A 24,079-nucleotide genomic window follows, 5' to 3' on the forward strand; every position below is an offset into this window, starting at 1 on the left:
GGGTCAAACTGTTATCATTTTTAAAGTTAAATTTTCAATATTTCAAAAAAACATATTAAAGGGACACTGTATACCCAACAAAACAACCTAGAATGACCAACACTGAGACACGGTCAAGTTCCTAGACTTCAAAGAAAAAAAAATCTTTGTGAACCTAGGCAAAAGGACAAAGTCACAACAGAAAGAAAATCAACTTGTCAACAGATTTTTTGATGGCAACGCTTTAAGCCAGAATAGATAACATATATAAGAACCTCAGAGAAAGAAAATAAAAGCTAAGGAGTTTATATCCAACCAAATTCCCTTTTAAGTAAAAAGGCTGCAGACCAACTGTTATTATAACCTGCAAGAACTCAAATATTTGTCCCCAGGAAGTCTTGCTTATGAATCTACTAGATGGAGCTGCCACTATGTAAAACTATGAAGCTTCCTCAGAAAATTAAAAATAGAACTACCATATGATCCAGCAATTCCACTCCTGAGTACTTATCCAAAGAAAATGAAATCACTATCTTAAAAAGATATCTGCGGGGCTTCCCTGGTGGCGCAGTGGTTGAGAGTCCGCCTGCCGATGCAGGGGACGCACATTCGTGCCCCGGTCCAGGAAGATCCCACAAGCCGCGGAGCGGCTGGGCTCGTGAGCCATGGCCGCTGGGCCTGCGCGTCCGGAGCCTGTGCTCCACAACAGAAGAGGCCACAACAGTGAGAGGCCCGCGTACCGCAAAAAAAAAAAAAAAAAAAAAAAGATATCTGCACCCTCATGTTCATAGCAGCACTATTTACAACAGCCAAGACATGGAAACAACCGAAGTGTCCATCCACAGACAAATGGATAGAGAAAATATGGTATACATGCACAGTGGAATATTATTCAGCCATAAAAAGAAGGAAATCCCATCATTTTGTGACAACATGGATCAATCTTAAAGGCATTATGCTATGTGAAATAAGTCAGACAGAGAAAGATAAATACTATATGATCTCACGTATATGTGGATTCTTAAAAAACTAAACTCATGGATACAGAGAACAGACTGTTGGTTGCCAGAGGCAGGGGCTGGGGGTGGGCAAAATGAGTGAAGGTGGACAAAAGGCACAAACTTCCAGTTATAAGATAAATAAGTTCTGGGTGTGTAATATACAGCATGGTTAACAATACAAAATTGTTAAGAGAGTATAAAAAGTTCTCTTCACAAGAAAAAAAATTTCATAACTAGGAGAGGTGATGGATGTTAACTATATTTACTGTGGTAATCATTTCACAATATAAACATATATCAAATCATTATGTTGTACACCTTGAACTAATACAATGTTATATGTCAACTGTATCTCAATAAAACTGCAGGGGTGGGGAAGTGAAAAACTTTTTTTAAAGAATGTACTAGAGAATGAACTTTAGATATCAGTGGTGAGCATGAAATACACACTTACTTGGAGAAGTAAGACTAAATGGCAGTTGTAAGGAAGAAAGTATAATACATAATTGCTATTTTCTGTGACAGTTTAGAATTTGCACAACTGTTTAAAGATGGGCAAGACAACTTATATGGTTTCCATGAAATGTATTATTAGTTAAGTGTTGATGCTATTATTCTCAGACAGCCTGGGATGAAACAATTGAGTAACTACATGATATTCTAAAATGTTATTATCCATGATGTCCTAAAGAATCATGACTCTTACTGTGTAAGAAAGGAGTTAAAGATTTTAGATAGCTCAGTAAAAACCAGTAGCCATAAATTCAAGGGGAAAATATCATTATGAATTCATAATGTAGTTTTTTTCTTTTACAATTATATGTATTTCCTAACTCGTCCACTAAAAGACCTAGAAAGAGAGACCAACCTGGCAGCAATGAGCACACTGAAGGCCAAAAAATGCTCTTGAAACATAATTTCTAACTGCGAGAAACCAGAGACCCTTGGAGAAATCAGTGGTTCCAGGACTGGAGCAGGGTGTATCCTAGATGAGCCTGAAAAAATTCTGTCATGTCAGAAAACAGAGAGGAACTTCAGGGGCCAACGTGAAGAGGCTCCAAATTGTCAAAGAAGGGAAAAGTTAAGCATCAATAGGGATTATATCAGAAACAGACTGATATATATCAAATGGATTGAAACGCATGACTTCCAAATGACAAAAAAAAAACCTAATTGGTTGCCATTAGAGGATGCTATTGTGAAAACTGGTAAATAAAAGAATCAGTTATTCTACCTTTCTGGTATGAACGATAACACATGATAACCATATACTACATGATGGGAAGTTTATGTCCTTATAGAATTATTCCAGTTAAAAAAGAAAAGATAAAACTAGATTATCACTATTTTGCAATCCTTAATGAATTATTGGATCTAGCCACTGCATACCAGGCTTAGTACTAACCTCACCAGATGAAATACATTATGGCCTCCTGAGGGCAGAACACATCACCACCTATGAAGAAGTCTCACCCCCACCCCCAAGCCTTAGGATCAACTATTAATTTCCATGAGATGCAAAGGAATGAGCAGCAGGTTAAAGTACACCACAGGGATGAAACCAGTGAAGGCAGGCTATAGGAAACAACAGAGCAAATGAACCAGGTCCTTAGATAAATAAATTGCAAAGGAAAACAACAAAAAAAGATGAATGAGAAACCTATAGATTAAAAGTGACTTAAAAGACATTTTAAATAAAAACAAGCAGAACTAAAACATTATACAGAGGTAAAGTATGGTGTTTAGGATGTGCCAGGCTTCAAAATATAAAGAGCCATGACCCCAAAGCCCAAAACTTAATGCGTGACTGAAGCTGTACAGTTTGTATTTTTATGGAGTCACTCACCAGTCAAATATAGAATGAAACTTAATGACTACATATACATTCTTCACATCAACTCTACTAAAGCCTTCAGTAACTTAAGATATTTGGATAAAGATTAAAGATACCTCTATGTTCAGACTTAGTTGTAACTAAGCAGAGTACCTTGATTTAAAATTAATCTAAAGCTTGAAAAGTATTTACCTATTTAGAATACAGAATAAGATTATTAGACTTTAAAGCAAAAGATCTGACTTCCTGTCATGGTCCAATTCTTCCTAACTTACCTTGGCAAGGGTTACGAGCAAGGAAATTAACACTGCTGAGAAGCCAAGGCACTGGGCTAGGCAATTATCTAGACAGCTCCTTCCCAGGGCTGACGGTCTGGCAGGGAAATAATTACACATGTGACTAGTGTTATGAAAGAAGTACAAGATGCTCTAAATGCACCCCCGTAATAAAAAGGAATATGACATACTCTCAGATGAGATGAGGCAGAAGAAACACTGGGAACCACTCAAACACTTACCCTCTGATTTTCTCAGTATTTTTTTCATCTTTAGATAAGACTGATGAAACAATGACTATTTGGCAGGTAAATGAATTTATTCATATCTATCTTAAGATCTATGGATGGACCTTAGGACAGAAAGGTAAATAAGCCTTGGCACCCTTAAGGTTGTACTGATGAGGAAAGGAGGAGAGAGGATGTTTATGGACAATCCATTGTGCACAACGAGAAGAGGTGTGCAGTGCTGTCAACAGCCTCTGCATCGCTCACAATTTAACATGTATACACATGTACACACGTTAGTCATCCAAAGACTACTCTGACACCCATATCAGCAACCTTGTCGGCCAAACTCTATACATGTCACCTGGAGATTCCCACAGCTTCCTAGAGAATGTCCCTAGAGCTTTCAGAGACAGATGCCATGCATTAATAAGAAGTAATAGCCTGTAAAGTTGAAATAGCTCAGTCAAGATTAAATGACTTTAATTTAAAAAATTAAATCCGAAGATTTCTACATTCTTCTGTAAGTAATTTTTGATATACATAAACTATGGGTTTTTTAAAAATCCCAACCACAGGAAAATCCTTAAGGCTTTTTTTCCTTTGAGGTTGTTAAAAAAAACTTTTATTCCAATATCACCAATATTAAAAGTAATTTAATTATTATGTACTATTTATTTTATTCTTATTTTCCACATAGCTGTTACCTATTTTTTTCCCTTCTATTCACCTACAGGAGCTAGGAGTTGTACATGGACAACTTTAAAATATTCAAAGGGTTAAATATAGAGTTAAAGCAATATACAGCATCATCTTTCTTTCTCATGTCCCTTCCCTCTCAAGTAACCTTTATAATCTTCTTCACTAGAATATGGCTAAGTGACAAAAATCTGATACTTAACTTTGTTACTTATTAATAACGACAAAAATAAGCACTTAATTAAATGGGCTTTCGTAAATCATCTGTTTTCCATTTTTATAGGTAGCATCTAAAGAATGTGTTGGAGAATAAGTATAAAGAAATTCTATTTAAATTACGAAAAAATATCAAACATTTTAAAAGATCAACTTTATTCCTTTAAAAATACCAAACACAACAAAATCAAGTTCTATTTGAAGACTCCCTTATAATTAGTACATAACATGTAAATAGAGTATTCATACAGTAGTCTGATTTTTTTCTATTCTGAATCTTGGACTGCCAAGATAAACAGCATTGGAAAATTAAGAACTTTCTTCTGTCAACTGAAGATATATTTACTCTAACTTCTAAAATATAAAATGAAATTGTTAAAAATTCTTGGTTAGTGTACTACAAACTAGTAAGATGTTACTATACCTACACCAAGCTATATGGTAGCATATATTATTCATACATTAAAATGAATAATGAACAGTAGACTTTTAGATAGCTTACATAAAAGCAAGTGATTAACTAAAAGCCTTTTTAACAAAAGACTTAAATAAGGACTTGTTTTCAAGAGCTAAAAAATTTTTGAGAAGTATAAATCTATTAGTGTACTATTGGAAATAGTACACATTGATACTTTACTTATCTAATATTCATTTATACAACCTCTAAACACAAGTTGCTTGTGTATGTTTCAGTATTTATTTCCCTAACAACTTTATACTCCTGTAAGGCAAAGTATCTAGTACTTTGTAATATATGTTAATTAGCATAATAAATAAATAAATAATCTTTGGACCTTTTCTCCCAAAGTCTTATATAAAATTTTACATAGACTTTTTTTGTTTAAAATTACTTACTTTGTAATACGGTCAATGTTGGCAATTTGCTTCTGATTCCGTATAATCTCAATGGCTGCCCAAAGATGCTGGATAGCTTTTGTGTCCGCCTGCCGTCTTTTTGTTAAGCGTGCCATGACCTGTTTACTCCTTCAGCTGTAGCAATATACAAAAACATAAGGGAAAAGCACAGGTTACAAAATGAATTATCATCAATATAAGTAACACTCTCAGCACCTCAATATATAGTATGGCCAACTTTTTATTTTATTTTCTACCATCCACATCACCAATTACTCCATAAAACTTTTCATTTCATTACTTCACAAAGAATGACACTACAAGACCAACAGTAAAAAAGGTCTTCCCAAGAAGAATGAGTGGCCATCTTATACCAATATGTCAAAGAAATATACATTTAAAATTTATTATAAAGCAAAAGTGTTACTATATAAAATTTCATTTTTGATATTACATTGTGTGTAATTTGACAGATCAATGCAAAATGGAAATTAAATGTCCGAATTAGAAGTACTTTAGTTTATTATACTCATGGTTTAAATATTTTAATTCAATATAGACATACTGATAATGAAAACAACATTCCTTTTTTAAAAAAATAAAACCATAAACAGAAAATATAGAATAGTTGTTTCTGGCTGAGGTGTGAAAGGCTGGGGGTTGGTATACCAGAGGATGACATGGATGGACCCACATTATTAGAAATGTTCAGATGCTTGGATGAGGTGTTGGTCATTCATTATGTTATTAGGAAACAACATTGCTAATTTATTCAAATTTCAATATTCTGAATAGACTGAGGAAAATGGCCACCAGCTGTGTCCTTGCAAGACTGGGGGAAAACACGGAGTCGCAGCCTGAATGTCTGATGAGAGATGGTACTCTAAGAAGAGGCCACACGCCTGGACTCTCCACTGGGCACAGAGGGACCTGTTAGGCACCGAGACACCTGACCCCTAAATCATACAGGTTATGATGTTGAGGCCCTTAGGCATAGGTAAACATCAAAGTTTTGGGGATGGCTGAAATCTCCTTGACCTGACCTTTCCTATCTTTTAAGAGGAGAGAATAAAAAGGAAAATTCATTCTTAGCACTTCATTGTATTCCATGACTGGCCAGGAGAGCCTCATGAATCTTTTTCTCCACCTCTACATTTCTTTTCACAGCTAAGTCAATTCTCCCTCTTTCTCCAAAAAACCCAAATAAAACCAGCAGTTGTCATTAAAGCTTAACTAGAGACTCTCTTCTGGTGAGTCTAGGATCAGTTAGGCTCCTGAAATAAGAAAGTGCTTTTCAGAATTACAAAACAATTAAGAATCAAAAACAACAGCAGCATTCAAGTTTTAAAGAAAACTTAAGGAAAATTAGTTGGTTCAGTATAGACTTCAATATAAAATTAAGAGATTTTTTAAATTATAATTATTATTTATGAATGTCTCTGTTCTAGAAAGTAACCACTTTAAAATGTACAGAAACTTCTCAGTTTAAGTGCACTTGTATAGGAGTGTCAACTTTCCAAATCTGATAAGCAATATGGTATGGAATTTATTGGTAAGAATATAAAATGTTAGAAAGTGACATCTAATGGTGAACTGTAAAAATACAACTTGTCAGATTATACAAATACTCGGATAAAAGAACAAAATTTCAGTCATTCTTGCACACTTAAAAAAATGTTGCCTATTTTGTGTAAGGCAATAGCTAAACACAATGAAGTATTTTAAAATGTATGAACTCTAGTCCTTGACAGAAAAAAACATAAAACTCGCAAAGGCAATTTGACATATACATGGAACTACTAACTGTAATGTCATATATGACATAAATGGTACAAAATATATGTTGTGAGAATTCAGACAAAACAGATACTACTTCTAGCTTAACTAACACTACAAGATGGTAAATATGTGGGAAAATACAAAATTTCTTAATTTCTTGAAAAGATAATTGGCTGTTTAAAGCAAACAAAAATAATTGTTAGGTATCATCAGGTTTATAACATATGTAGAAGTAAAATATAGATGACAACCCAATAGCACAAAGGAGGGGAAGGGGTAGTAAGTAATTATATCATTGTAAATTCTTACGTTTTATGTGAAATGGTATTTATTATACTAATTCAAGAGAAACTATGTTAAATCAAGGATGCGTATTACAATCCTTGGAACAAACACTAGAATACAAACAGGTAGAGTTGACATATATATAACTCAACTGATGTTTTCAAAATACATATAAAGTTAAGAATAGTTTATTCAGAAATACAAAGATATATAATGGCAAAGCTAACATTTACAAATACTAAAATAAATAGCAAATATAACTATTTACATAACAACCAGAAGAATATAGTAGACTAGTAGCAGAAATTCTAAAAGTGATGTCACTTAATTCCTAGAAATGATTAAACTCAAGACTAAAGAATTAAGCAATGCTACACTTCAGGAAAACAGATGTAAAGTTAAAGCCAAAGATTTTTGACATCTACCTACACCGAGTCACACAGGTAGATATGCCTGGTAATGAAGGTACACCATAAAGAACATGCTCATAGTTATAGAACACTGCAAAGATGCAAACCCAAGTCAGGTGAATACAGTGAAGCTTGGATGCATGTTATAAAAGTACCAAAAACAACCTGACTTATTAGGACAAGATCTCTTTAAAGTACAATCACTGAAATTCTCCTTTCTTATGAAATCTAAAATCATTCATTTCAGGCATGCTTGTTACATGTTAGGCATTCTATGCTCTGGGAATATAATAATAAGGTAAACAAAAATCCTTCCATTAGCTAGTAAATATGATTAATAATGTGGCTAGATATAAGGAGAGTAATTTAGGTGTTTGTCAATAAAAAGAAAATCTTAGAAAATTAGTTTCTTATATTCTAGGCACCTACAGCTTATCATATAAGGCCTTTAATTTATTTTGGCCAAACCAAACTTTAGTCTATTGTACCTGAATGTATATTATATTTCTACTAAACTGAACTACTCAAAATTTCTAAATGTGTCCCCAAACTTCATAACTCTATCCCTTTGTTTAAGCAGTTCTCTCTGTCTAGAATGTTCTCCCTGCCCCTTTACTAATTACTAAAAATTCCCTGTTCTTTCTAGGACTTACTACGATGCAAATGTTGCTGACCAATGCTTTCACAAGAATCATACTCAATTCTCTTGTGTCTTCTAACTGTAATTTGTTTATTCATCTCTTACAAATGTATTGCCTTGTACAAATAATTTTAAATTCCTAAAAAGAATTTATTAATTCAAGTAAGGAAAAGACATGTCTTATTTTTCATCTGTCTTCCAAGGTGCACAGCATAGTTATGAACATGATAAACTTTTGATATAGACTTATAAAATTAAACTTTTCCAGTTATATTATATAAACAATAAAGTCCCAGAGTAAGCCTTCGTTTATGTTATATCAAAGATTAAGACATCAAAAAGAAAGATCAGAAAACTTGTAGAGATACACAATATAGTCCTCAATCTTTTTTTTTTTAGCTCCAACACATCTGAGGAATATGACAGACTCGCAGTGATTCTCAAGAGTTCTATAGTTTAATAAAAAAAAAAAAACCAAAAACTTCCCAGTAAAATTACCAATTTCGTTTATTGTGGTAAAATACACATGAAATGTACCATCTTAACCATTCTTAAGTGTACAGTTCGGTGGTATCAATACTTCACATTGCTGTGCAGCCATCACCACCATCCATCCCCACAACTCATTTAACCTTGTAAACTGAAATCCTATACCCATTAAACACTAACTGCCCATTACCCACCCCAGCCCCTGGCACCCATGATTCTACTTTCTGTTTTTATGACTGTGATGACTCTAAGTACCTCAAAGAAGAGGAATCAAGGATTTGTCCATCTGTGACTGGCTTATTTCACTGAGCATAGTGTCCATGAGATCCACCCATACTGTAGCGTACTGCAGAATTTTCTTCCTTTTTAAGGATGAATAATATTCCATTGCATGTATATACCACATTTTCCTTATCCATTAATCTGTGGATGGACACGTTTTAGCTATTGTGAATAATGCTGCTATGAACATGCGTATACAAAATATTTCAAGACCCTGCTTTCAATTCTCTTGGGCAAATACCCAGAAGTGGAATTGCTGTATCATATGGCAATTCTATTTTTAATTTTTTGAGGAACTACCATACTGTTTTCCATAGCAGCTGCATCATTTCATATACCCACCAATAGTGCACAAGGGTTCCAATTTCTCCACATTCTCATCAACACTTATAATTTTGTAGTTTTTTGACACTAGTTATTCTGATGGGTGTAAGCTGGTCCAAGTAACTTTGGCAAGCCTCCAGGCAATACCAGTAATTCTCTATCCTTACAAATCCAATTTAATGCAATCCCTTCCATCTATGTAAGTACCTTGTTTCCTATCATACAAATGCTACAAATGGGGGAAAAAAAGATAAAAGAGAAAGCAAATCAGGAAAAACTTATAAATAAGTAAAATCAAACAAGGAGTTTTTGGTGACACATACATATATGGGGAAACTTTTTATTGCAAGGAAATGATAAACATGATAGGACAAGAGAATAGTTGAGGGGGGCAGGAAAAAGAGGCTGCATTGAGGAGGAACACACTGGGAGAATACACAGCATCAAATATGTTCTGATTTTTACCCCTCTGGTGGAGGGGTGCAAGTTTTTGTTTTATTTTTATGTCATCTAACAAATATATAAATATTTTAAAGTATTTACATCAAATAATGCATAAAATTTAAAAATTAATCTCACTGTATAATGTGCATTTCTTTGTGACTTAGTTCAGGTTAAAATTTTCCCAAACTCTACTAGCAATTTGAAGTTACTTTTTATTGATAGTCTATTCATGCTATTTTCCCATTTACATATTAATTTCTTCACATATTAAAGTTATTCACAAAATACTTTTGTCTGTCTTTTAGTAAACATCAAATGAAATTATAATGTTGAAATCTAGCTATGTATTCCCCTTATGGTCACCTTTAATGATTAGAAGTCCTTCCACACTCAAGTCTGAAAAATATTCAATTGTATTTTCCTCTTTTATACAATTTTTTTTAAATACTGACTTCTTAATCCATCTGGGAATAACTTTTTTATATCTTTATTGGAGTATAATTGCTTTACAATGTTCTGTTAGTTTCTGCTGTACAACAAAGTGAATCAGCTTTATGTACACATATATCCCTATATCCCCTCCCTCTTGAGCCTCCCCTCCCACCCTCCCTTTCTCACCCCTGTAGGTGGTCACAACGCACCGAGCTGATCTCCCTGTGCTATGCAGCTGCTTCCCACCGGCTATCTACTTTACATTTGGTAGTGTATATATGTCCATGCCACTCTCTCACTTCGTCCCAGCTTCCCCTTTTCTCCCTGTGTCCTCAAGTCCGTTCTCTACATCTGCATCTTTATTCCTGCCCTGCCACTAGGTTCATCAGTACTGTTATCTGGGAATAACTTTTCTAAGGTATTAATATTAATAAGCTTTATTTTTTTAGAGCAGTTTTAGGTTTACAGCAAAATTCAGCAGGAAATACAAAGAATCCCATACCCCCACACTCCCACAGCCTCCCTGATTATCAACATCCCAAACAAGAGGGCACATGTCTTAAAATCAACAAACCTACAGTGACACACCGTTATTACCCAAAGTCCATAGTTAACTGCTGGTGGTGTACATTCTATAGGTTTTCACATACGCATAAAGACATTAAAATGCTATACAGAATAGTTCCTCTGTCCTGAAAGTTCTCTGTGCTCCATCTAGTCATCCTTCCCTCTCCCCACAATCCCTAGCAACCATTAATCTTACTTCTCTGCTGTTTTACCTTTTCCAGAATGTCATATAGTTGGAACCATACAGGATATATAGCCTTTTCAAACTGGCTTCTTTAACCTAGTAAAATGGATTTAAGGTTCCTCCATGCCTTTTCATAGCTTGATAGCTCATTTCTTTTTAGTCCCGAATAATGTTCCATTGTCTAGATGCCCCTCAGTTTATTTATCCAGTCAACTTGAAGGACATCTTGGTGGCTTCTGTATTTTGACAATTATGCATAAAGCTGCTATAAACACCCTTGTATAGGTTTCTGTGTGTAAGTAAGTTTTCAGCTCTTTTGGGTAAATATCAAGGAGTATGACTGCTGAATTGTACACTAAGAGTATATTTCGTTTTGAAAGAAACTGACAAACTGTCTTCCAAAGTGGCTGCACCATTTTACATTCCCACCAGCCATGAATAAGCGTTCCTACTGCTCCACATCCTCATCAGCGATTGGTGTTGTGTTTTCGATTTTAGCCATTTTAATAGATATAGTGGTATATCAATGTTGTTTTAATTTCCAATTCTCTAATGACATATGATGTTGAACATCTTTTCATGTGCTTACCTTCCATCTGTATATCATCTTGGTGAGGTATCACTTCAATTCTTTTGCTCATTTTTTAATCAGCTTGTTCATTTTCTTAATGTTGAGTTTTAAGACTTCTTTATATATTTCTACCAGTCTATGGCTTGTCTTCTCATTCTCCTGACACTGTCTTTCACAGAGCAAAGGTTTTTAATTTTAATGAAGTCCACCTTATCAATTATTTCTTTCATGGGTCATGTCTTGGTGTTTTATCTAAAAAGTCATCACCATATCCGAGGTCATCTAGGTTTTCTCCTGTTATCTTCTAGGAGTTTTATAGTTTTGCATTTTACATTTAGATCTATGACCCAGTTTGAGCTAATTTTAGTGAAGGACATAAGGTTTGTGCTTAGGTTCATTTTTGTATGTGTGTGGTTGTCCAGTTGCTCCAGCAGCATTTGATGAAAAGACTTTGCTTTGTTGCACTGCCTTTGCTCCTTTGTCAAAAATCAGCTGACTATATTAACGTAGGTCTATTTCTGGGCTCTCTATTCTGTTCCATTGATCTATTTGGCTATTACTTCACCAATACCACACTTTTAATTACTATAGCTTTATAACAAGTCTTGAAGTTGGGTAGTATCAGGCCCTGATTTTGTTCCTCTCTTTCAATACTGAGCTGGCTATCTGGGTCTTTTGCCTCTCCATACAAACTTTAGAATCAGTTCATCGATATCCACAAAATTATTTCCTGAGATTTTGACTGGGATAGCACTGAATCTATAGATCAAGCTGGGAAGAACTGACACCTGGACAATATTAGTCTTCCTATTCATGCACAAGAGTTACCTTTCCACTTATTTAGTTCTTTGATTTTGTTCATCAGAATCTTGTTTTCCTCAAATAAATCTTTTAATAATATTTTTGTTAGATTTATACCTAAGTATTTCATTTGGGGATTCTAATATAAATGGTAACATGTTTTTAGTTTCAAATTCAACTTGTTCATTGCTGGTATATAGGAAAGTGATGAGACTTTTGTATATTAACTTTGTATCCTACAATCTTGCTATAATTATTTCCAAGAGTTTTTTGTCACTTATTTTGTATTTTATTCATAGACAATCATGTCATCTGCAAACAGAGACAGCTTTATTTCTTCACTCCAAATCTGTATACTTTTATTTCCTTGTCTTCTCTCATTGCATTAGCTAGGAATTCCGAACAATGTTAAAAATGAATGGCGACAGGGGACATTGTTCTTGATCTTAGTGGGATACCTGTGAGTTTCTTACTGTTAAGTATGGTGTTAACGTAGGGATTTTGTAGATAGTCTTTATCAAGTTAAGGAAATTCCTCTCTATTCCTAGTTTGCTATAAGTTTTAATTATGAATGGGTGTTGAATTTTGTCAAATGCTTTTCTGCATCTATTGAAATAATCACATGGTTTTTCTTCTTTAGCCTGTTGTGATAGATTACGGTGACTTTCAAATGCTGAAGCAGCCTTTCACACCTGGGATAAATCCCACTTAGTCGTGGTATATAACGTTTTTTATACAATATTGGATTCAATTTGCTAATAGTTTGTTGAAGATTTTTACATTTATGTTCATGAGATTGGCCAATGGTAGTTTTGTTGGGGTTTTTTTTCCTTCTTGTACTGTCTTTGTCTGATTTGTATATTAGGGTAATACTGTCCTCAAAGAATGAGTTAGAAAGTATTGTCTCTGCTTCTACCTTCTAGAAGAGATTGCAGAGAACAGGTATAATGTCATCCATAAATGTTTGGTAGAATTCGCCAGTGAACACATCTGGGCATGGCTCTTTCTGTGTTTGAAGGTTATTAATTACTGATTCAATCTCTTTAAAAGATATAGGCCTACTCAGATTGTCTACTTCTTTTTTTTTTTTTTTTTTGCGGTATGCGGGCCTCTCACTGCTGTGGCCTCTCCCGCTGCGGAGCACAGGCTCCGGACGCGCAGGCTCAGCGGCCATGGCTCACAGGCCCAGCCGCTCCGCAGCATGTGGGATCTTCCCGGACCGGGGCATGAACCCGTGTCCCCTGAATCGGCAGGCGGACTCTCAACAACTGCGCCACCAGGGAAGCCCTGTCTACTTCTTTTTGTGTGATTTTTGGCAGATCTGGCCTTTCAAAGAATTGGTCTATTTTACCTAGGTTATCAAATTATCAACTTTTTCACCAGTTATTCATAATATCCCTTTATTATCTTTCATGGTCCAGAAGCAGTAGTGATTGCCCCTCTTTTATTTCTGATATTAGTAATTTGTGTCTTCTCTTTTTTTTTTAGTTAACCTATCTAGTAACTTCTGATTTTACTGATCTTTTCAAAAAACTAGCTTTTGGGGGCTTCCCTGGTGGTGCAGTGGTTGAGAGTCGCCTGCCGATGCAGGTGACACAGGTTCGTGCCCCGGTCCGGGAGGATCCCACATGCTGCGGAGCGGCTGGGCCCGTGAACCATGGTCGCTGAGCCTGCGCGTCTGGAGCCTGTGCTCCGCAACGGGAGAGGCCACAACAGTGAGAGGCCCGCGTACCGCAAAAAGAAACAAAAAACCTAGCTTTTGTTTTGATTTTTTCTATTGATTTCCTACCTAAAATTTCATTGATTTCTGTTCTAATTCTTATTTCTTTTCTTCTGCTTACTTTGAATTAATTTCCTCTTCTTTTTCTTGCTTTCCAAGGTAGAAGCTTAGATTGCGGATTTTAGATCTTTCCTCTTTTCTATTATAGACACTTCTCTCAAAGCACTATTTTCACTGCATCCCACATTGTGATAAGATGTATTTTCATTCTAATTTAGTTCAAAACTTTAAAAACTTTCTCTTGAGATGTCTTCTCTGACCTGTGTGTTGTTTAATTTCCAAGTAATTTAGGGTTTTGAGCTATCTTTCTGTTTTTGATTTCCGGTTTAATTCCATTGTGGGCTAACAGCAGACATTGCAATGATTTCCATTCTTTTAAATTAATTAAGATAGACCAGAATGTGGTCTATCTTTGTGAATGTTCCATGTGAACTTGAAAAGAATGTGTATTCTGCTGTCATAGAATGAAACAGTTTATAGGTATCAATTATATCCAATTCACTGATATTGTTGTGAAGAATTCAACTATGTCCTTACTGATCTTCTGCCTACTGGATTTGTCCATTTCTGACGGGGGGGTGAAAAGTCTCCAACTATAATACTGCATTCATCTATTTCTCCCCACAGTTCTATCAGTTTTTCCTCATATATCTTGACACTCTGTTGTTAGGCACAGAGACATTAAGGAATGTTATATCGTAAGAGTATTGACCCCTTTATTATTATGTAATGGCCCTTTTTATACCTGATGACATTCCTTGCTTTGAAGTCTGCTCTGTCTGAAATTAGTACAGCTACTCCTACTTTCTTTTGGTTAGTGTTAGTATGGTATATCTTTCTGTATCCCATTTCTTTCAATCTATGTGTCTCTTCATATTTAAAATGGGTTTCTTGTAGACAACACAGAGTTAGGTCTTGTTTTTTGATCCACTCTGACAATCTCATCTTTTTATTGGTATAGACTACTGACATTTAAGGTAATTGATATAGATGGATTACTAGTATCTCTCAGATTTGTTACTGTTTTCTATTTGTTACCTTTGTTCATTGTGCCTATTTGTCTTCCACACATTCTGTCTTTTGTCATTTTAACTGAGAACTTTATATGTAACAATTCTCTTTCTTAGCATATTACACTTTTTTTTTACTTTTTTTAGTGGTTGCAATATACATTTACAACTAACCCCATGTTTATTTTTCTGACTCACATGTAGTACAAATACTTCATATCCCATGTAGAACAAATACCTCATAATATAAAATATTCCAATCTCTCTCTTCCAAACCCGATATTGTTTCCTGTCATTCCTTTCACTTATGCATAAACATACAAAAGCATGTACAGTTGACCCTTGAACAACATGGGTTTGAACTGTGCAGGTCCACTTATACGTGGATTTTTTCCCCCAATAAATACTACTGCAGTACTACATGATCTGCAGTTGGTTGAATCCACAGACGTGGAAACGCAGATGTGGAGGACCAACTGTAAAGTTATATGCAGATCTTCCACTGTGTTGGGGGGCTGGTGACCCTAACTCCCACATTGTTCAAGAATCACTGTACATGCACATAAGCACACATAATCAAAAACACTGTTGCTATTATTTTGAACAGATCTTTTAAATCAATTAAGAATCAGAAAAATAAGTTTATTTTACCCTCATTTACTCATTCCTCAATACTCTTCTTTTCTTTACGTAGACCTGAGTTTCGGACCTGTATTGTTTTCCTTTAACATTTGTTGTAAGGCAGTTGCAAACCTTTAACATTTGTTCTGGCAAAAAACTCCATCAATGTTTGTCTAAGAAAGTATTTCCCCTTTACTATTGAAGGATAACTTCACTGAGTACACAAAATTCTAGGCTGGTGGGTTTTTTCCCTCAACAACTTAAATATTTCATTCCACTCTTTTGGCTTGCATGGTTTCTAAGAAGTCAGATGTAATTATTACATTTGCTTCTCGATAGGTAAAAGGGTTCTCTTCTGCTGGCTTCTTCAGGATTGCTTCTTTTTCCGTAATTTTCTTAAGTTTGAAAATGATATACCTAGGTGTAGTTTGGAGGGCATCTATCTTGCCTTTGGAGGGCATCTATCTTGCCTGGTATTCTCTGAGCTTCTTTTATTTTTTAATATCTTTATTGGAGTATAATTGCTTTACAATGTTGTGTTAGTTTCTGCTATATAACAAAGTGAATGAGCTATATGTATACATTCTCTCCCTTGAATGTAGTTTGGTGTCTGACATTAATTTGGGGAAATTCATAGTCATTACTGCTTCAAATATTGTTTCTGTTCCTTTCTCTTTCTTTTCCTTCTGGCATTCCTATTATGTTCTTCATGTTCTGTTTTACTTTTTTTCAGTCTTTTTCCTTTTTACTTTTCAGTTTTGGAAGTTTCTGTTGTCATATCTTCAAGCTCAGATGTTCTTTCCTAAGCTGTGTCCAACCTACTAATGATCCCACCAAAGGCATTCTCCATTTCTGCTATGGTGTGCTTGCACTCTAGCATTTCTTTTTGATCTTCCTTGGAATTTCCATCTCTTTCAGTATACATGTAATCTTAAATATTGTCCACTTTTTCCATTAAAGCTCTCAGCATATTAATCAACTTTTTAAAAAATTCCTGTTCTGATAATTCCAACATCCCTGCCATATTGACCCACGTTCCAATGCTTGTTCAGTCTCTTCAAACTGTTTTCTGCCTTCGAGTATGCCTAGTATTTTTCTGAAAGGCAGACATAATGTATTGGGTAGAAGGAACTTCAGTTAAAGGCCTTCAGTAATGGGAGGGAGCTGAGTATTTCACTTCCCCAGGTCAGTTAGGCTCTAACCAAACACCAGATGGTTAGGCTCTGGTAAAACAGTTTCTCATGAGGGCACACCTTGTTAAGAAGAACAGAATGCTCTGGCATATTTAAAGCTGGTTCCTTGTGCCTACCCATGATGGAATCATGTGAGGATTGTTCTCCAACAGTCTCTGTGAGAGTCTGGTAGAACTCCTAGAGGAAAACCCCACAGAAGTGTGAGGAGCCCCTAAGACTGGGTCCCACTGGGTTTTTCACTCAGACTTTTCTGCCCTGAGCCTCCAGCAATTTGCCAGTTACATCCAGGTCTCATTACCCCAGCACTGGTTCCTGCAGAGGTTTCTGTTGGTGGGTTGTTGTAAGTTGTGATTCTATCTGCCTTTCTGTCTCTCCAGCTTCCGTGGCAGCAATTCGTCCTGTGGCCTCACTTTTCTCATGGATCTCAGTAGATTTGTTGATTTTACAGTTCTTCAGTTCATTACCTGCTATTAAGATAGAGTGACAACTTCTAATCATCTTACATGTCCAACCAGAAACTGTGGAATTACTGTTTGAATATGACTTAAGATGAAAATATATGTCTTCATACAGGTCATCAATTGTAGTAGAACAATTTATTGAAAGATTTCTTCCTTCTCTAATGGAATGTGATACATTCCTAAATTATATATTAAATTCTTATCTATACTAGCATTAGTTTCTTTGATGTGTTTGGTCTTTTGTTAGTATCCCATAATTTTATTTAACTTGTTTTATTATTATTATTAAGTTAAAGTTATAATTATCAAGTTGTATTCAGTTATTATTTATTATAGCTTATTTATTATAAGTTACATATATAAAAGTTATAATTTGAATCAATTCCATGTTGTCTTTCATTGCTACATAATTATTTCATGTGAGTATTATCTGCCCAACATTATCAGTTTTTTGAAAGAAGGCCGTATTTTAAAACTTCCTTATGTCCCTAACAAATTCTACCACAAACTGTACACTAAAACACTTACTCATTGAATACATTCCCCAATAAGTCTTGAGGGAAAATAATAATAATAATACAGGGAAGAGGAATAAAGCTAGCCTTTAATAATGATAAATGGTTGACTAGGTCTTAAGTAGACTCAAGAACCTCCAAAACAATCAGTTGCTGCCCAAATTCCATATGTGACAAGCAGAGAAACAAACTTACAGGAGGAGTTCTAGATGATGCAGTTATTAGACACAGACTTTAATTTTATACTTGATATGTTCAAGAAATTAAAAGATAATTCCAGCAGAGAACAAGAAGCAATAAAAAGAAACTAAATGGAAAGGACAGAACTGAAGAACTACAATACCTAAATCACTAAACTGATGGGTTTCGCATCAGATTAGATACAGATGAACAGAAAATTGGTGAACCTAAGAACTATTTCAAAAGAAAATATCCAGAAGAAAGCATAGAGAAAACAAGAGCATAAGAGACATATGAATATGATAATAAGGCTTAACTTATATTTCACTGCAATCCCAAGAACAGAGAAAAGAAGGGAGCAAAATTAACTTTCAAAGAGATTGTGGCTGATAATTTTCCATTACTGACAAAAGATGTCAAGCAACAGATTCAACAGTCATTACCAGAACGCAAAATCAGATTAATGCAAAGACAACTACACCTCGGCACATCACAGTAAAACTGCTGAAAACAAAAAGACAAAAAGAAAAAATATTTTAAGCAACCAGAGGAAAAGTCATAATGCCTTCAAAGGAGCAATAATACAACTGCAAGTTGACTTCTCAACCAAAACAACAAAAGTCAGAAGATAATGAAATAATATCGTCAAAGTGCTCAAAGGCTGTAACTGCCAACCAAAAACTCTATGCCTGCAAAAAAGAAAGGTAAATAAGATATAGTTTATATAAACCAACACTTCATCACCCGCAGTTCAACAATACAGAAATTAAAGATGTTCCTCGCGCAGAAGGAAAAGAATCCCAAATAAAAAGTCAAACTGCAAAAAGGAACTGACGACCTTTATACACTGAGAACACAGTTACTACCTCTAGAGTAATCAATAAAAGGACAGTAAAATAATGAATACCTACCAAGCTTTTGATGGGGAAAAAAATAATACAAAATGCTTTATCAGGGTTTCCCTGGTGGCGCAGTGGTTGAGAGTCCGCCTGCCAATGCAGGGGACACGGGTTCGTGCCCTGGTTTGGGAGGGTCCCACATGCTGCGGAGCGGCTGGGCGTGTGAGCCGTGGCTGCTAAGCCTGCATGTCCCGAGCCTGTGCTCCGCAACAGGAGAGGCCACAGCTGTGAGAGCCCTGTGTACTGCAAAAAAAAAAAAAAAAAAAACCAAAAAAAAAAAAACGCTTTATCAACACTACCGCCAATAAAGAAGAAAGATAAAGGAGTAAGATATATAAAAGCCATATATTATGATGATAGATTTAAACCCAAATATATCAGCAATTACATTAAATCTAAACAGAGAAGCTTCAATAAAAGATGGCAATTTTGAGCCTGAATTAAAAACTATAATAAAACAGAAATCTAGCTACATGCTGCTTGCAAAAGATACATCTTAAATACAAGGACATAAAAAGTTTGTAAAGAAAAGAGTAAAAAAAAACAAAAGTACCATCAAAAATATCAAAAAGAAAGTTGGCAAGAGTGTAATAATGTAAAGTATTGTTAAGAAAAAAGAGGGTCACTTCATAATAATAAAAAGATCCAGCTTATTAGGAAATGTTCTAAATTTTATGTATTTAACATAATCTTATAACACATAAAGCAAAAACTGACAAAACTGAAAGAAAAAAATAGGCAAATCACAACAGGAGATTTTTACGTACCTCTCACAACCACTCATAAAACAAAGAAAAAATTACTAGGTATATAAAAGATTTACAAAAACATTTAACAAATTTGACCTGATATATACAAACCTCTGCAGCCAATACCTGCAGAATACACATTCTTTTCAAATGCACATGGAATTTTTACAAAATTGATCATGTGTCGGGTATAGCAAGTCTCAACAAATTTCAAAGGATTGAAATTATACAGTCTGCTCTCTGCCCACAATAGAACTGAAAAAGTCAGTAACAAAAGATAGCCAAAAAAAAAAAAAAGGAAATTCCTATGTTTCTGAAAGCTAAAAAACATCTCTCTAAATAGTTAACTTTAAAACTTCACAATAAAAATCAGGAAATATAATGAAAGGAAGAAAAATGAAAACACTAATTGTCAAAAGTTCTGAGATGTACTTAAGTTTATTGCCTTAAATGTGTTAATAAGAAAAGGAGGGGCTAAAAGCAGCTACCTCAAGAAATTACAAAATAAAAACTCAAATCAAAAATGTAGAAAAAAATTACACACACACACACACACACACACACACACACTAAACAGAAATCAATGAACTAGAAAGCAAACATACAAGACTTCCCTGGTGGTCCAGTGGCTGAGACTCCATGCTCCTGATGCAGGGGGCCCAGGTTCGATCCCTCGTCAGGGAACTAGATCCCACATGCTGCAACTAAAAGTCTGCATGCCACAACGAAGATCTCGCCAAATAAATAAATAAATATTTTTTTAAAAAAAGAAAACAAATATACAAAAGAGAGATTCACTAAACGGAAAAGTTGATTCTTCAAAAGGGCAAAATTGACAAGCTCCTGGTGAAACCACTAAACAACTACCAAAAGAGTTGTTTTTATTTTCATAACTTTAGGAGGTGGATCCCAAAAGATCTTGATGCAATTTATGTCAAAGAGTGTTTTGCCTATGTTTTCCTCTAAGAGTTTTATAGTATCCAGTCTTACATTTAGGTCTTTAATCCATTTTGAGTTTATTTTTGTATATGGTGTTAGAGAATGTTCTAATTTCATTCTTTTACATGTAGCTGTCCAGTTTTCCAAGCACCACTTATTGAAGAGACTGTCTTTTCTGCCTTGTATATTCTTGCCTCCTTTGTCATAGATTGACCATAAGAAACAGAAAATCTGAATAAGCCTACATAACTATTAAAGAGGTTGAATAATAATTTAAACCCCCTCCCCCACAAAAAAAACACTCCAGAACCAGATTGCTTCACCTTAGACTCCACCAAACATTTCAAAAAGAAAAAAACACCTATCTTATAGAAACTCTTTCTGAGGAAAGAAACATGTACAAATTTGTGATATGAGATCAATGTAACCTTGATATCAAAACATGACAAAGAACACTAGGAGAAAGTAAAGTTAGAGACCTATCTCATTCATGAACATGAATGCAAAAATCCTAAATGAAGTACTAGCAAATCAAGTTCAGCAATACACAAAGAACAATACAGTGTGACCGTGTTTGTTACAGTCATAGCAATTCATACATTAATAGACTTAAAGAAAATAACCATATAATCAGCTCAATAAATGCAGGAAAAAACTGAATAAAACTCTTCATTATAACCAAAACTAAAAGCAAAATAGGAATAGAGGGGAAACGCCTTAATCTGAAAAAGGGTACCCCTATAAAACCAACAGCAGAAAAACCATACTCAATGAAATGTTGAAAACTTTCTCTCTGCAAATGGGAATGTGTGATGATATCATACTCACCACCTCTATTCAACATTGTACTGGGCTCTTTCCTTAATTTCTCTCTGCTCTTCCATTGTTAGTGTACAGAAATGCAACAGATTTCTGTGTATTAATTTTGTATCTTGTAACTTTACCAAATTCATTGATGAGCTCTAGTAGTTTTCTGGTAGCATTTTTAGGATTTTCTATGTATAGTATCATATCATCTGCAAACAGTTTTACTACTTTTTTTCCAATTTGGATTCCTTTTATTTCTTTTCCTTCTCTGATTGCCATGGCTAGGACTTCCAAAACTATGTTGAATAAAAGTGGCGAGAGTGGACATCCTTGTCCTGTTCCTGATCTTAGAGGAAATATTTTCTGCTTTTCACCACTGAGTATGATACTGGCTATAAATTTTTCATATACAGCCTTCATAATGTTGAGGTATGTTCCCTCTATGCCCACTTTCTGGAGAGTTTTTAATCATAAATGGGTGAACTTCCAGAAAGAGAAATTAAAACAACAATCCCATTTACCATCACACCAAAAAGAATAAAATACCTAGGAATAAACCTACCTAAGGAGTCAAAAGCCCTGTGCTCCAAAAACTGTAGGACACTGATGAAAGAAATCAAAGATGACACAAACAGATGGAAAGATCACGTTCTTGGACTGGAAGAATCAATATTGTCAAAACGACTATACTACCCAAGGCAATCTACAGATTCAATGCCACCCCTCTCAAACTACCAATGGCATTTTTCACAGAACTAGGACAAAAAAATTTTTAATTTGTATGGAAACACAAATGACCCCAAATAGCCAAAGCAATCTTGAGGAAGAAAAATGGAGCTGGAGGAATAAGGCTCCCTGATTTCAGACTATACTACAAAGCTACAGTAATCAAAACAGTATGGTTCTGGCATAAAAACAGAAATAGAGATCACTGGAATAGGACAGAAAGCCCAAAAATAAAACCAATGCACCTATGGTCAATTAATCTACAACAAAGGCAACAAGAATATGGAGGAAAGACAGCCTCTTCAATAACTGGGGCTTGGAAAACTGGACAGCTTCAGATAAAAGAATAAAATTAGAACATTCTGTAACACCATACACAAAAATAAACTCAAAACGGATTAAAGACCTAAATGTAAGACCAGACACTATAAAACTCTTAGAGGAAAACATAGGCCAAACACTGACATAAATTGCATCAAGATCTTTTTGGATCCATCTCCTAGAGTAATAAAAATAAAAACAAAAATAAACAAATGGGACCTAATTAAACTTAAAAAGCTTTTGCACAGCAAAGGAAACCATAAACAAAAAAAAACCCCACAGAACGGGAGAAAATATTTGCAAATAATGCGACAAGGAATTAATCTCCAAAACATACAAGCAGCTCATACAGCTCAATATTTTAAAAAAAAAAACACAATCAAAAAATGGGCAGAAGACCTAAACAGACATTTCTCCAATGAAGACATACAGATGGCCAGTAAGCACATGAAAAGATGATCAATGTAGCTAAACATTAGAGAAATGCAAACCAAAACTATGAGGTATCACCTCACACCAGTCAGAATGACCATCATCAGAGTCTACAAACAACAAATGCTGGAGAAGGTGTGGAGAAAAGGGAACCCTCCTACACTGTTGGTAGGAATGAAAATTGGTGCAGTCACTATGGAGAACAGTATGGAGGTTCCTCAAAAAACTAAAAACAGAGCTAACACACGATCCAGCAACTGCACTCCTGGGCATATATCTGGAGAAAATTCTAATTTAAAAATATACATGCACCCCAATGTTCACTGCAGCACCTGCTTACAATAACCAAAACATGGAAGCAACCAAAATGTCCATCGACAGATCAATGGATAAAGATGTGGTACATATATACAATGGAATATTACCCAGCCATAAAAAAAGAATGAAATAATGCCATTTGCAGCAACATGAATGGACCTACAGATTATCACACTACGTGAAGTAAGTCAGATAAAGACAAGTATATGATATCACTTATACAGAGAATCTTAAAAGAAAATGATACAAATGAACTTATTTACAAAACAGAAACAGACTCACAGACTTAGAAAGTAAGCTTATGGCTACCAATGGGGAAGTTGGGGGAGGGATAAATTAGTAGGAGTTTGGGATTAACATATACACACTACTATTAAAAAGATAATCAACAAGGACCTACTGTATAGCACAGGGAATTCTACTCAATATTCTGTAATAATCTATGTGGGAAAAGAATATATGTACATGTATAACTGAATCACTGTCCGGTACATCTGAAACTAACAAAACTTTGTAAATCAACTATACTCCAATATAAAGTAAAAAAAAATTTTTTTAATTGTACTGGAGGGACTTCTCTGGTGGCGCAGTGGTTAAGAATCCACCTGCCGAAGCAGGGGACACAGGTTGGAGCCGTGGTCCGGGAAGATGCCACATGCCACGGAGAGCGGAGCAACTAAGCCCATGCGCCACAACTACAGAGCCTGCACTCTAGAGCCCACCTGCTGCAAACTACAGAGCCCACACACTTACAGCCCCGTGCTCCGCAACGAGAGAAGCCACTGCAATGAGAAGCCTACGCACCGCAACAAAGAGCAGCCCCCACTCAACGCA

General features: G+C 35.1%; 1 protein-coding gene across 14 annotated transcripts in view; it reads right to left on the reverse strand.

Annotated features, from left to right (window-relative positions):
- The window catches only part of ZMYND11 (zinc finger MYND-type containing 11), a 138,389-nt gene that overhangs the window by 77,436 nt on the left and 36,874 nt on the right, over positions 1-24,079 (reverse strand). For 13 of the 14 annotated variants that reach the window (XM_060156596.1, XM_060156617.1, XM_060156711.1 and 10 more), the window contains exon 2: positions 5,087-5,221. In XM_060156596.1, coding sequence (XP_060012579.1) covers positions 5,087-5,202 — 116 coding nt within the window. In that variant the 5' untranslated portion in view covers positions 5,203-5,221. Of the gene's footprint in view, positions 1-5,086; positions 5,222-24,079 lie in introns of those variants that run through there. The other variant, XM_060156660.1, reaches the window with a different exon arrangement.

The sequence above is a fragment of the Lagenorhynchus albirostris genome, chromosome 1 (genome assembly GCF_949774975.1).
Source record: "Lagenorhynchus albirostris chromosome 1, mLagAlb1.1, whole genome shotgun sequence".
Taxonomy (NCBI): Eukaryota; Metazoa; Chordata; class Mammalia; order Artiodactyla; family Delphinidae; genus Lagenorhynchus; species Lagenorhynchus albirostris.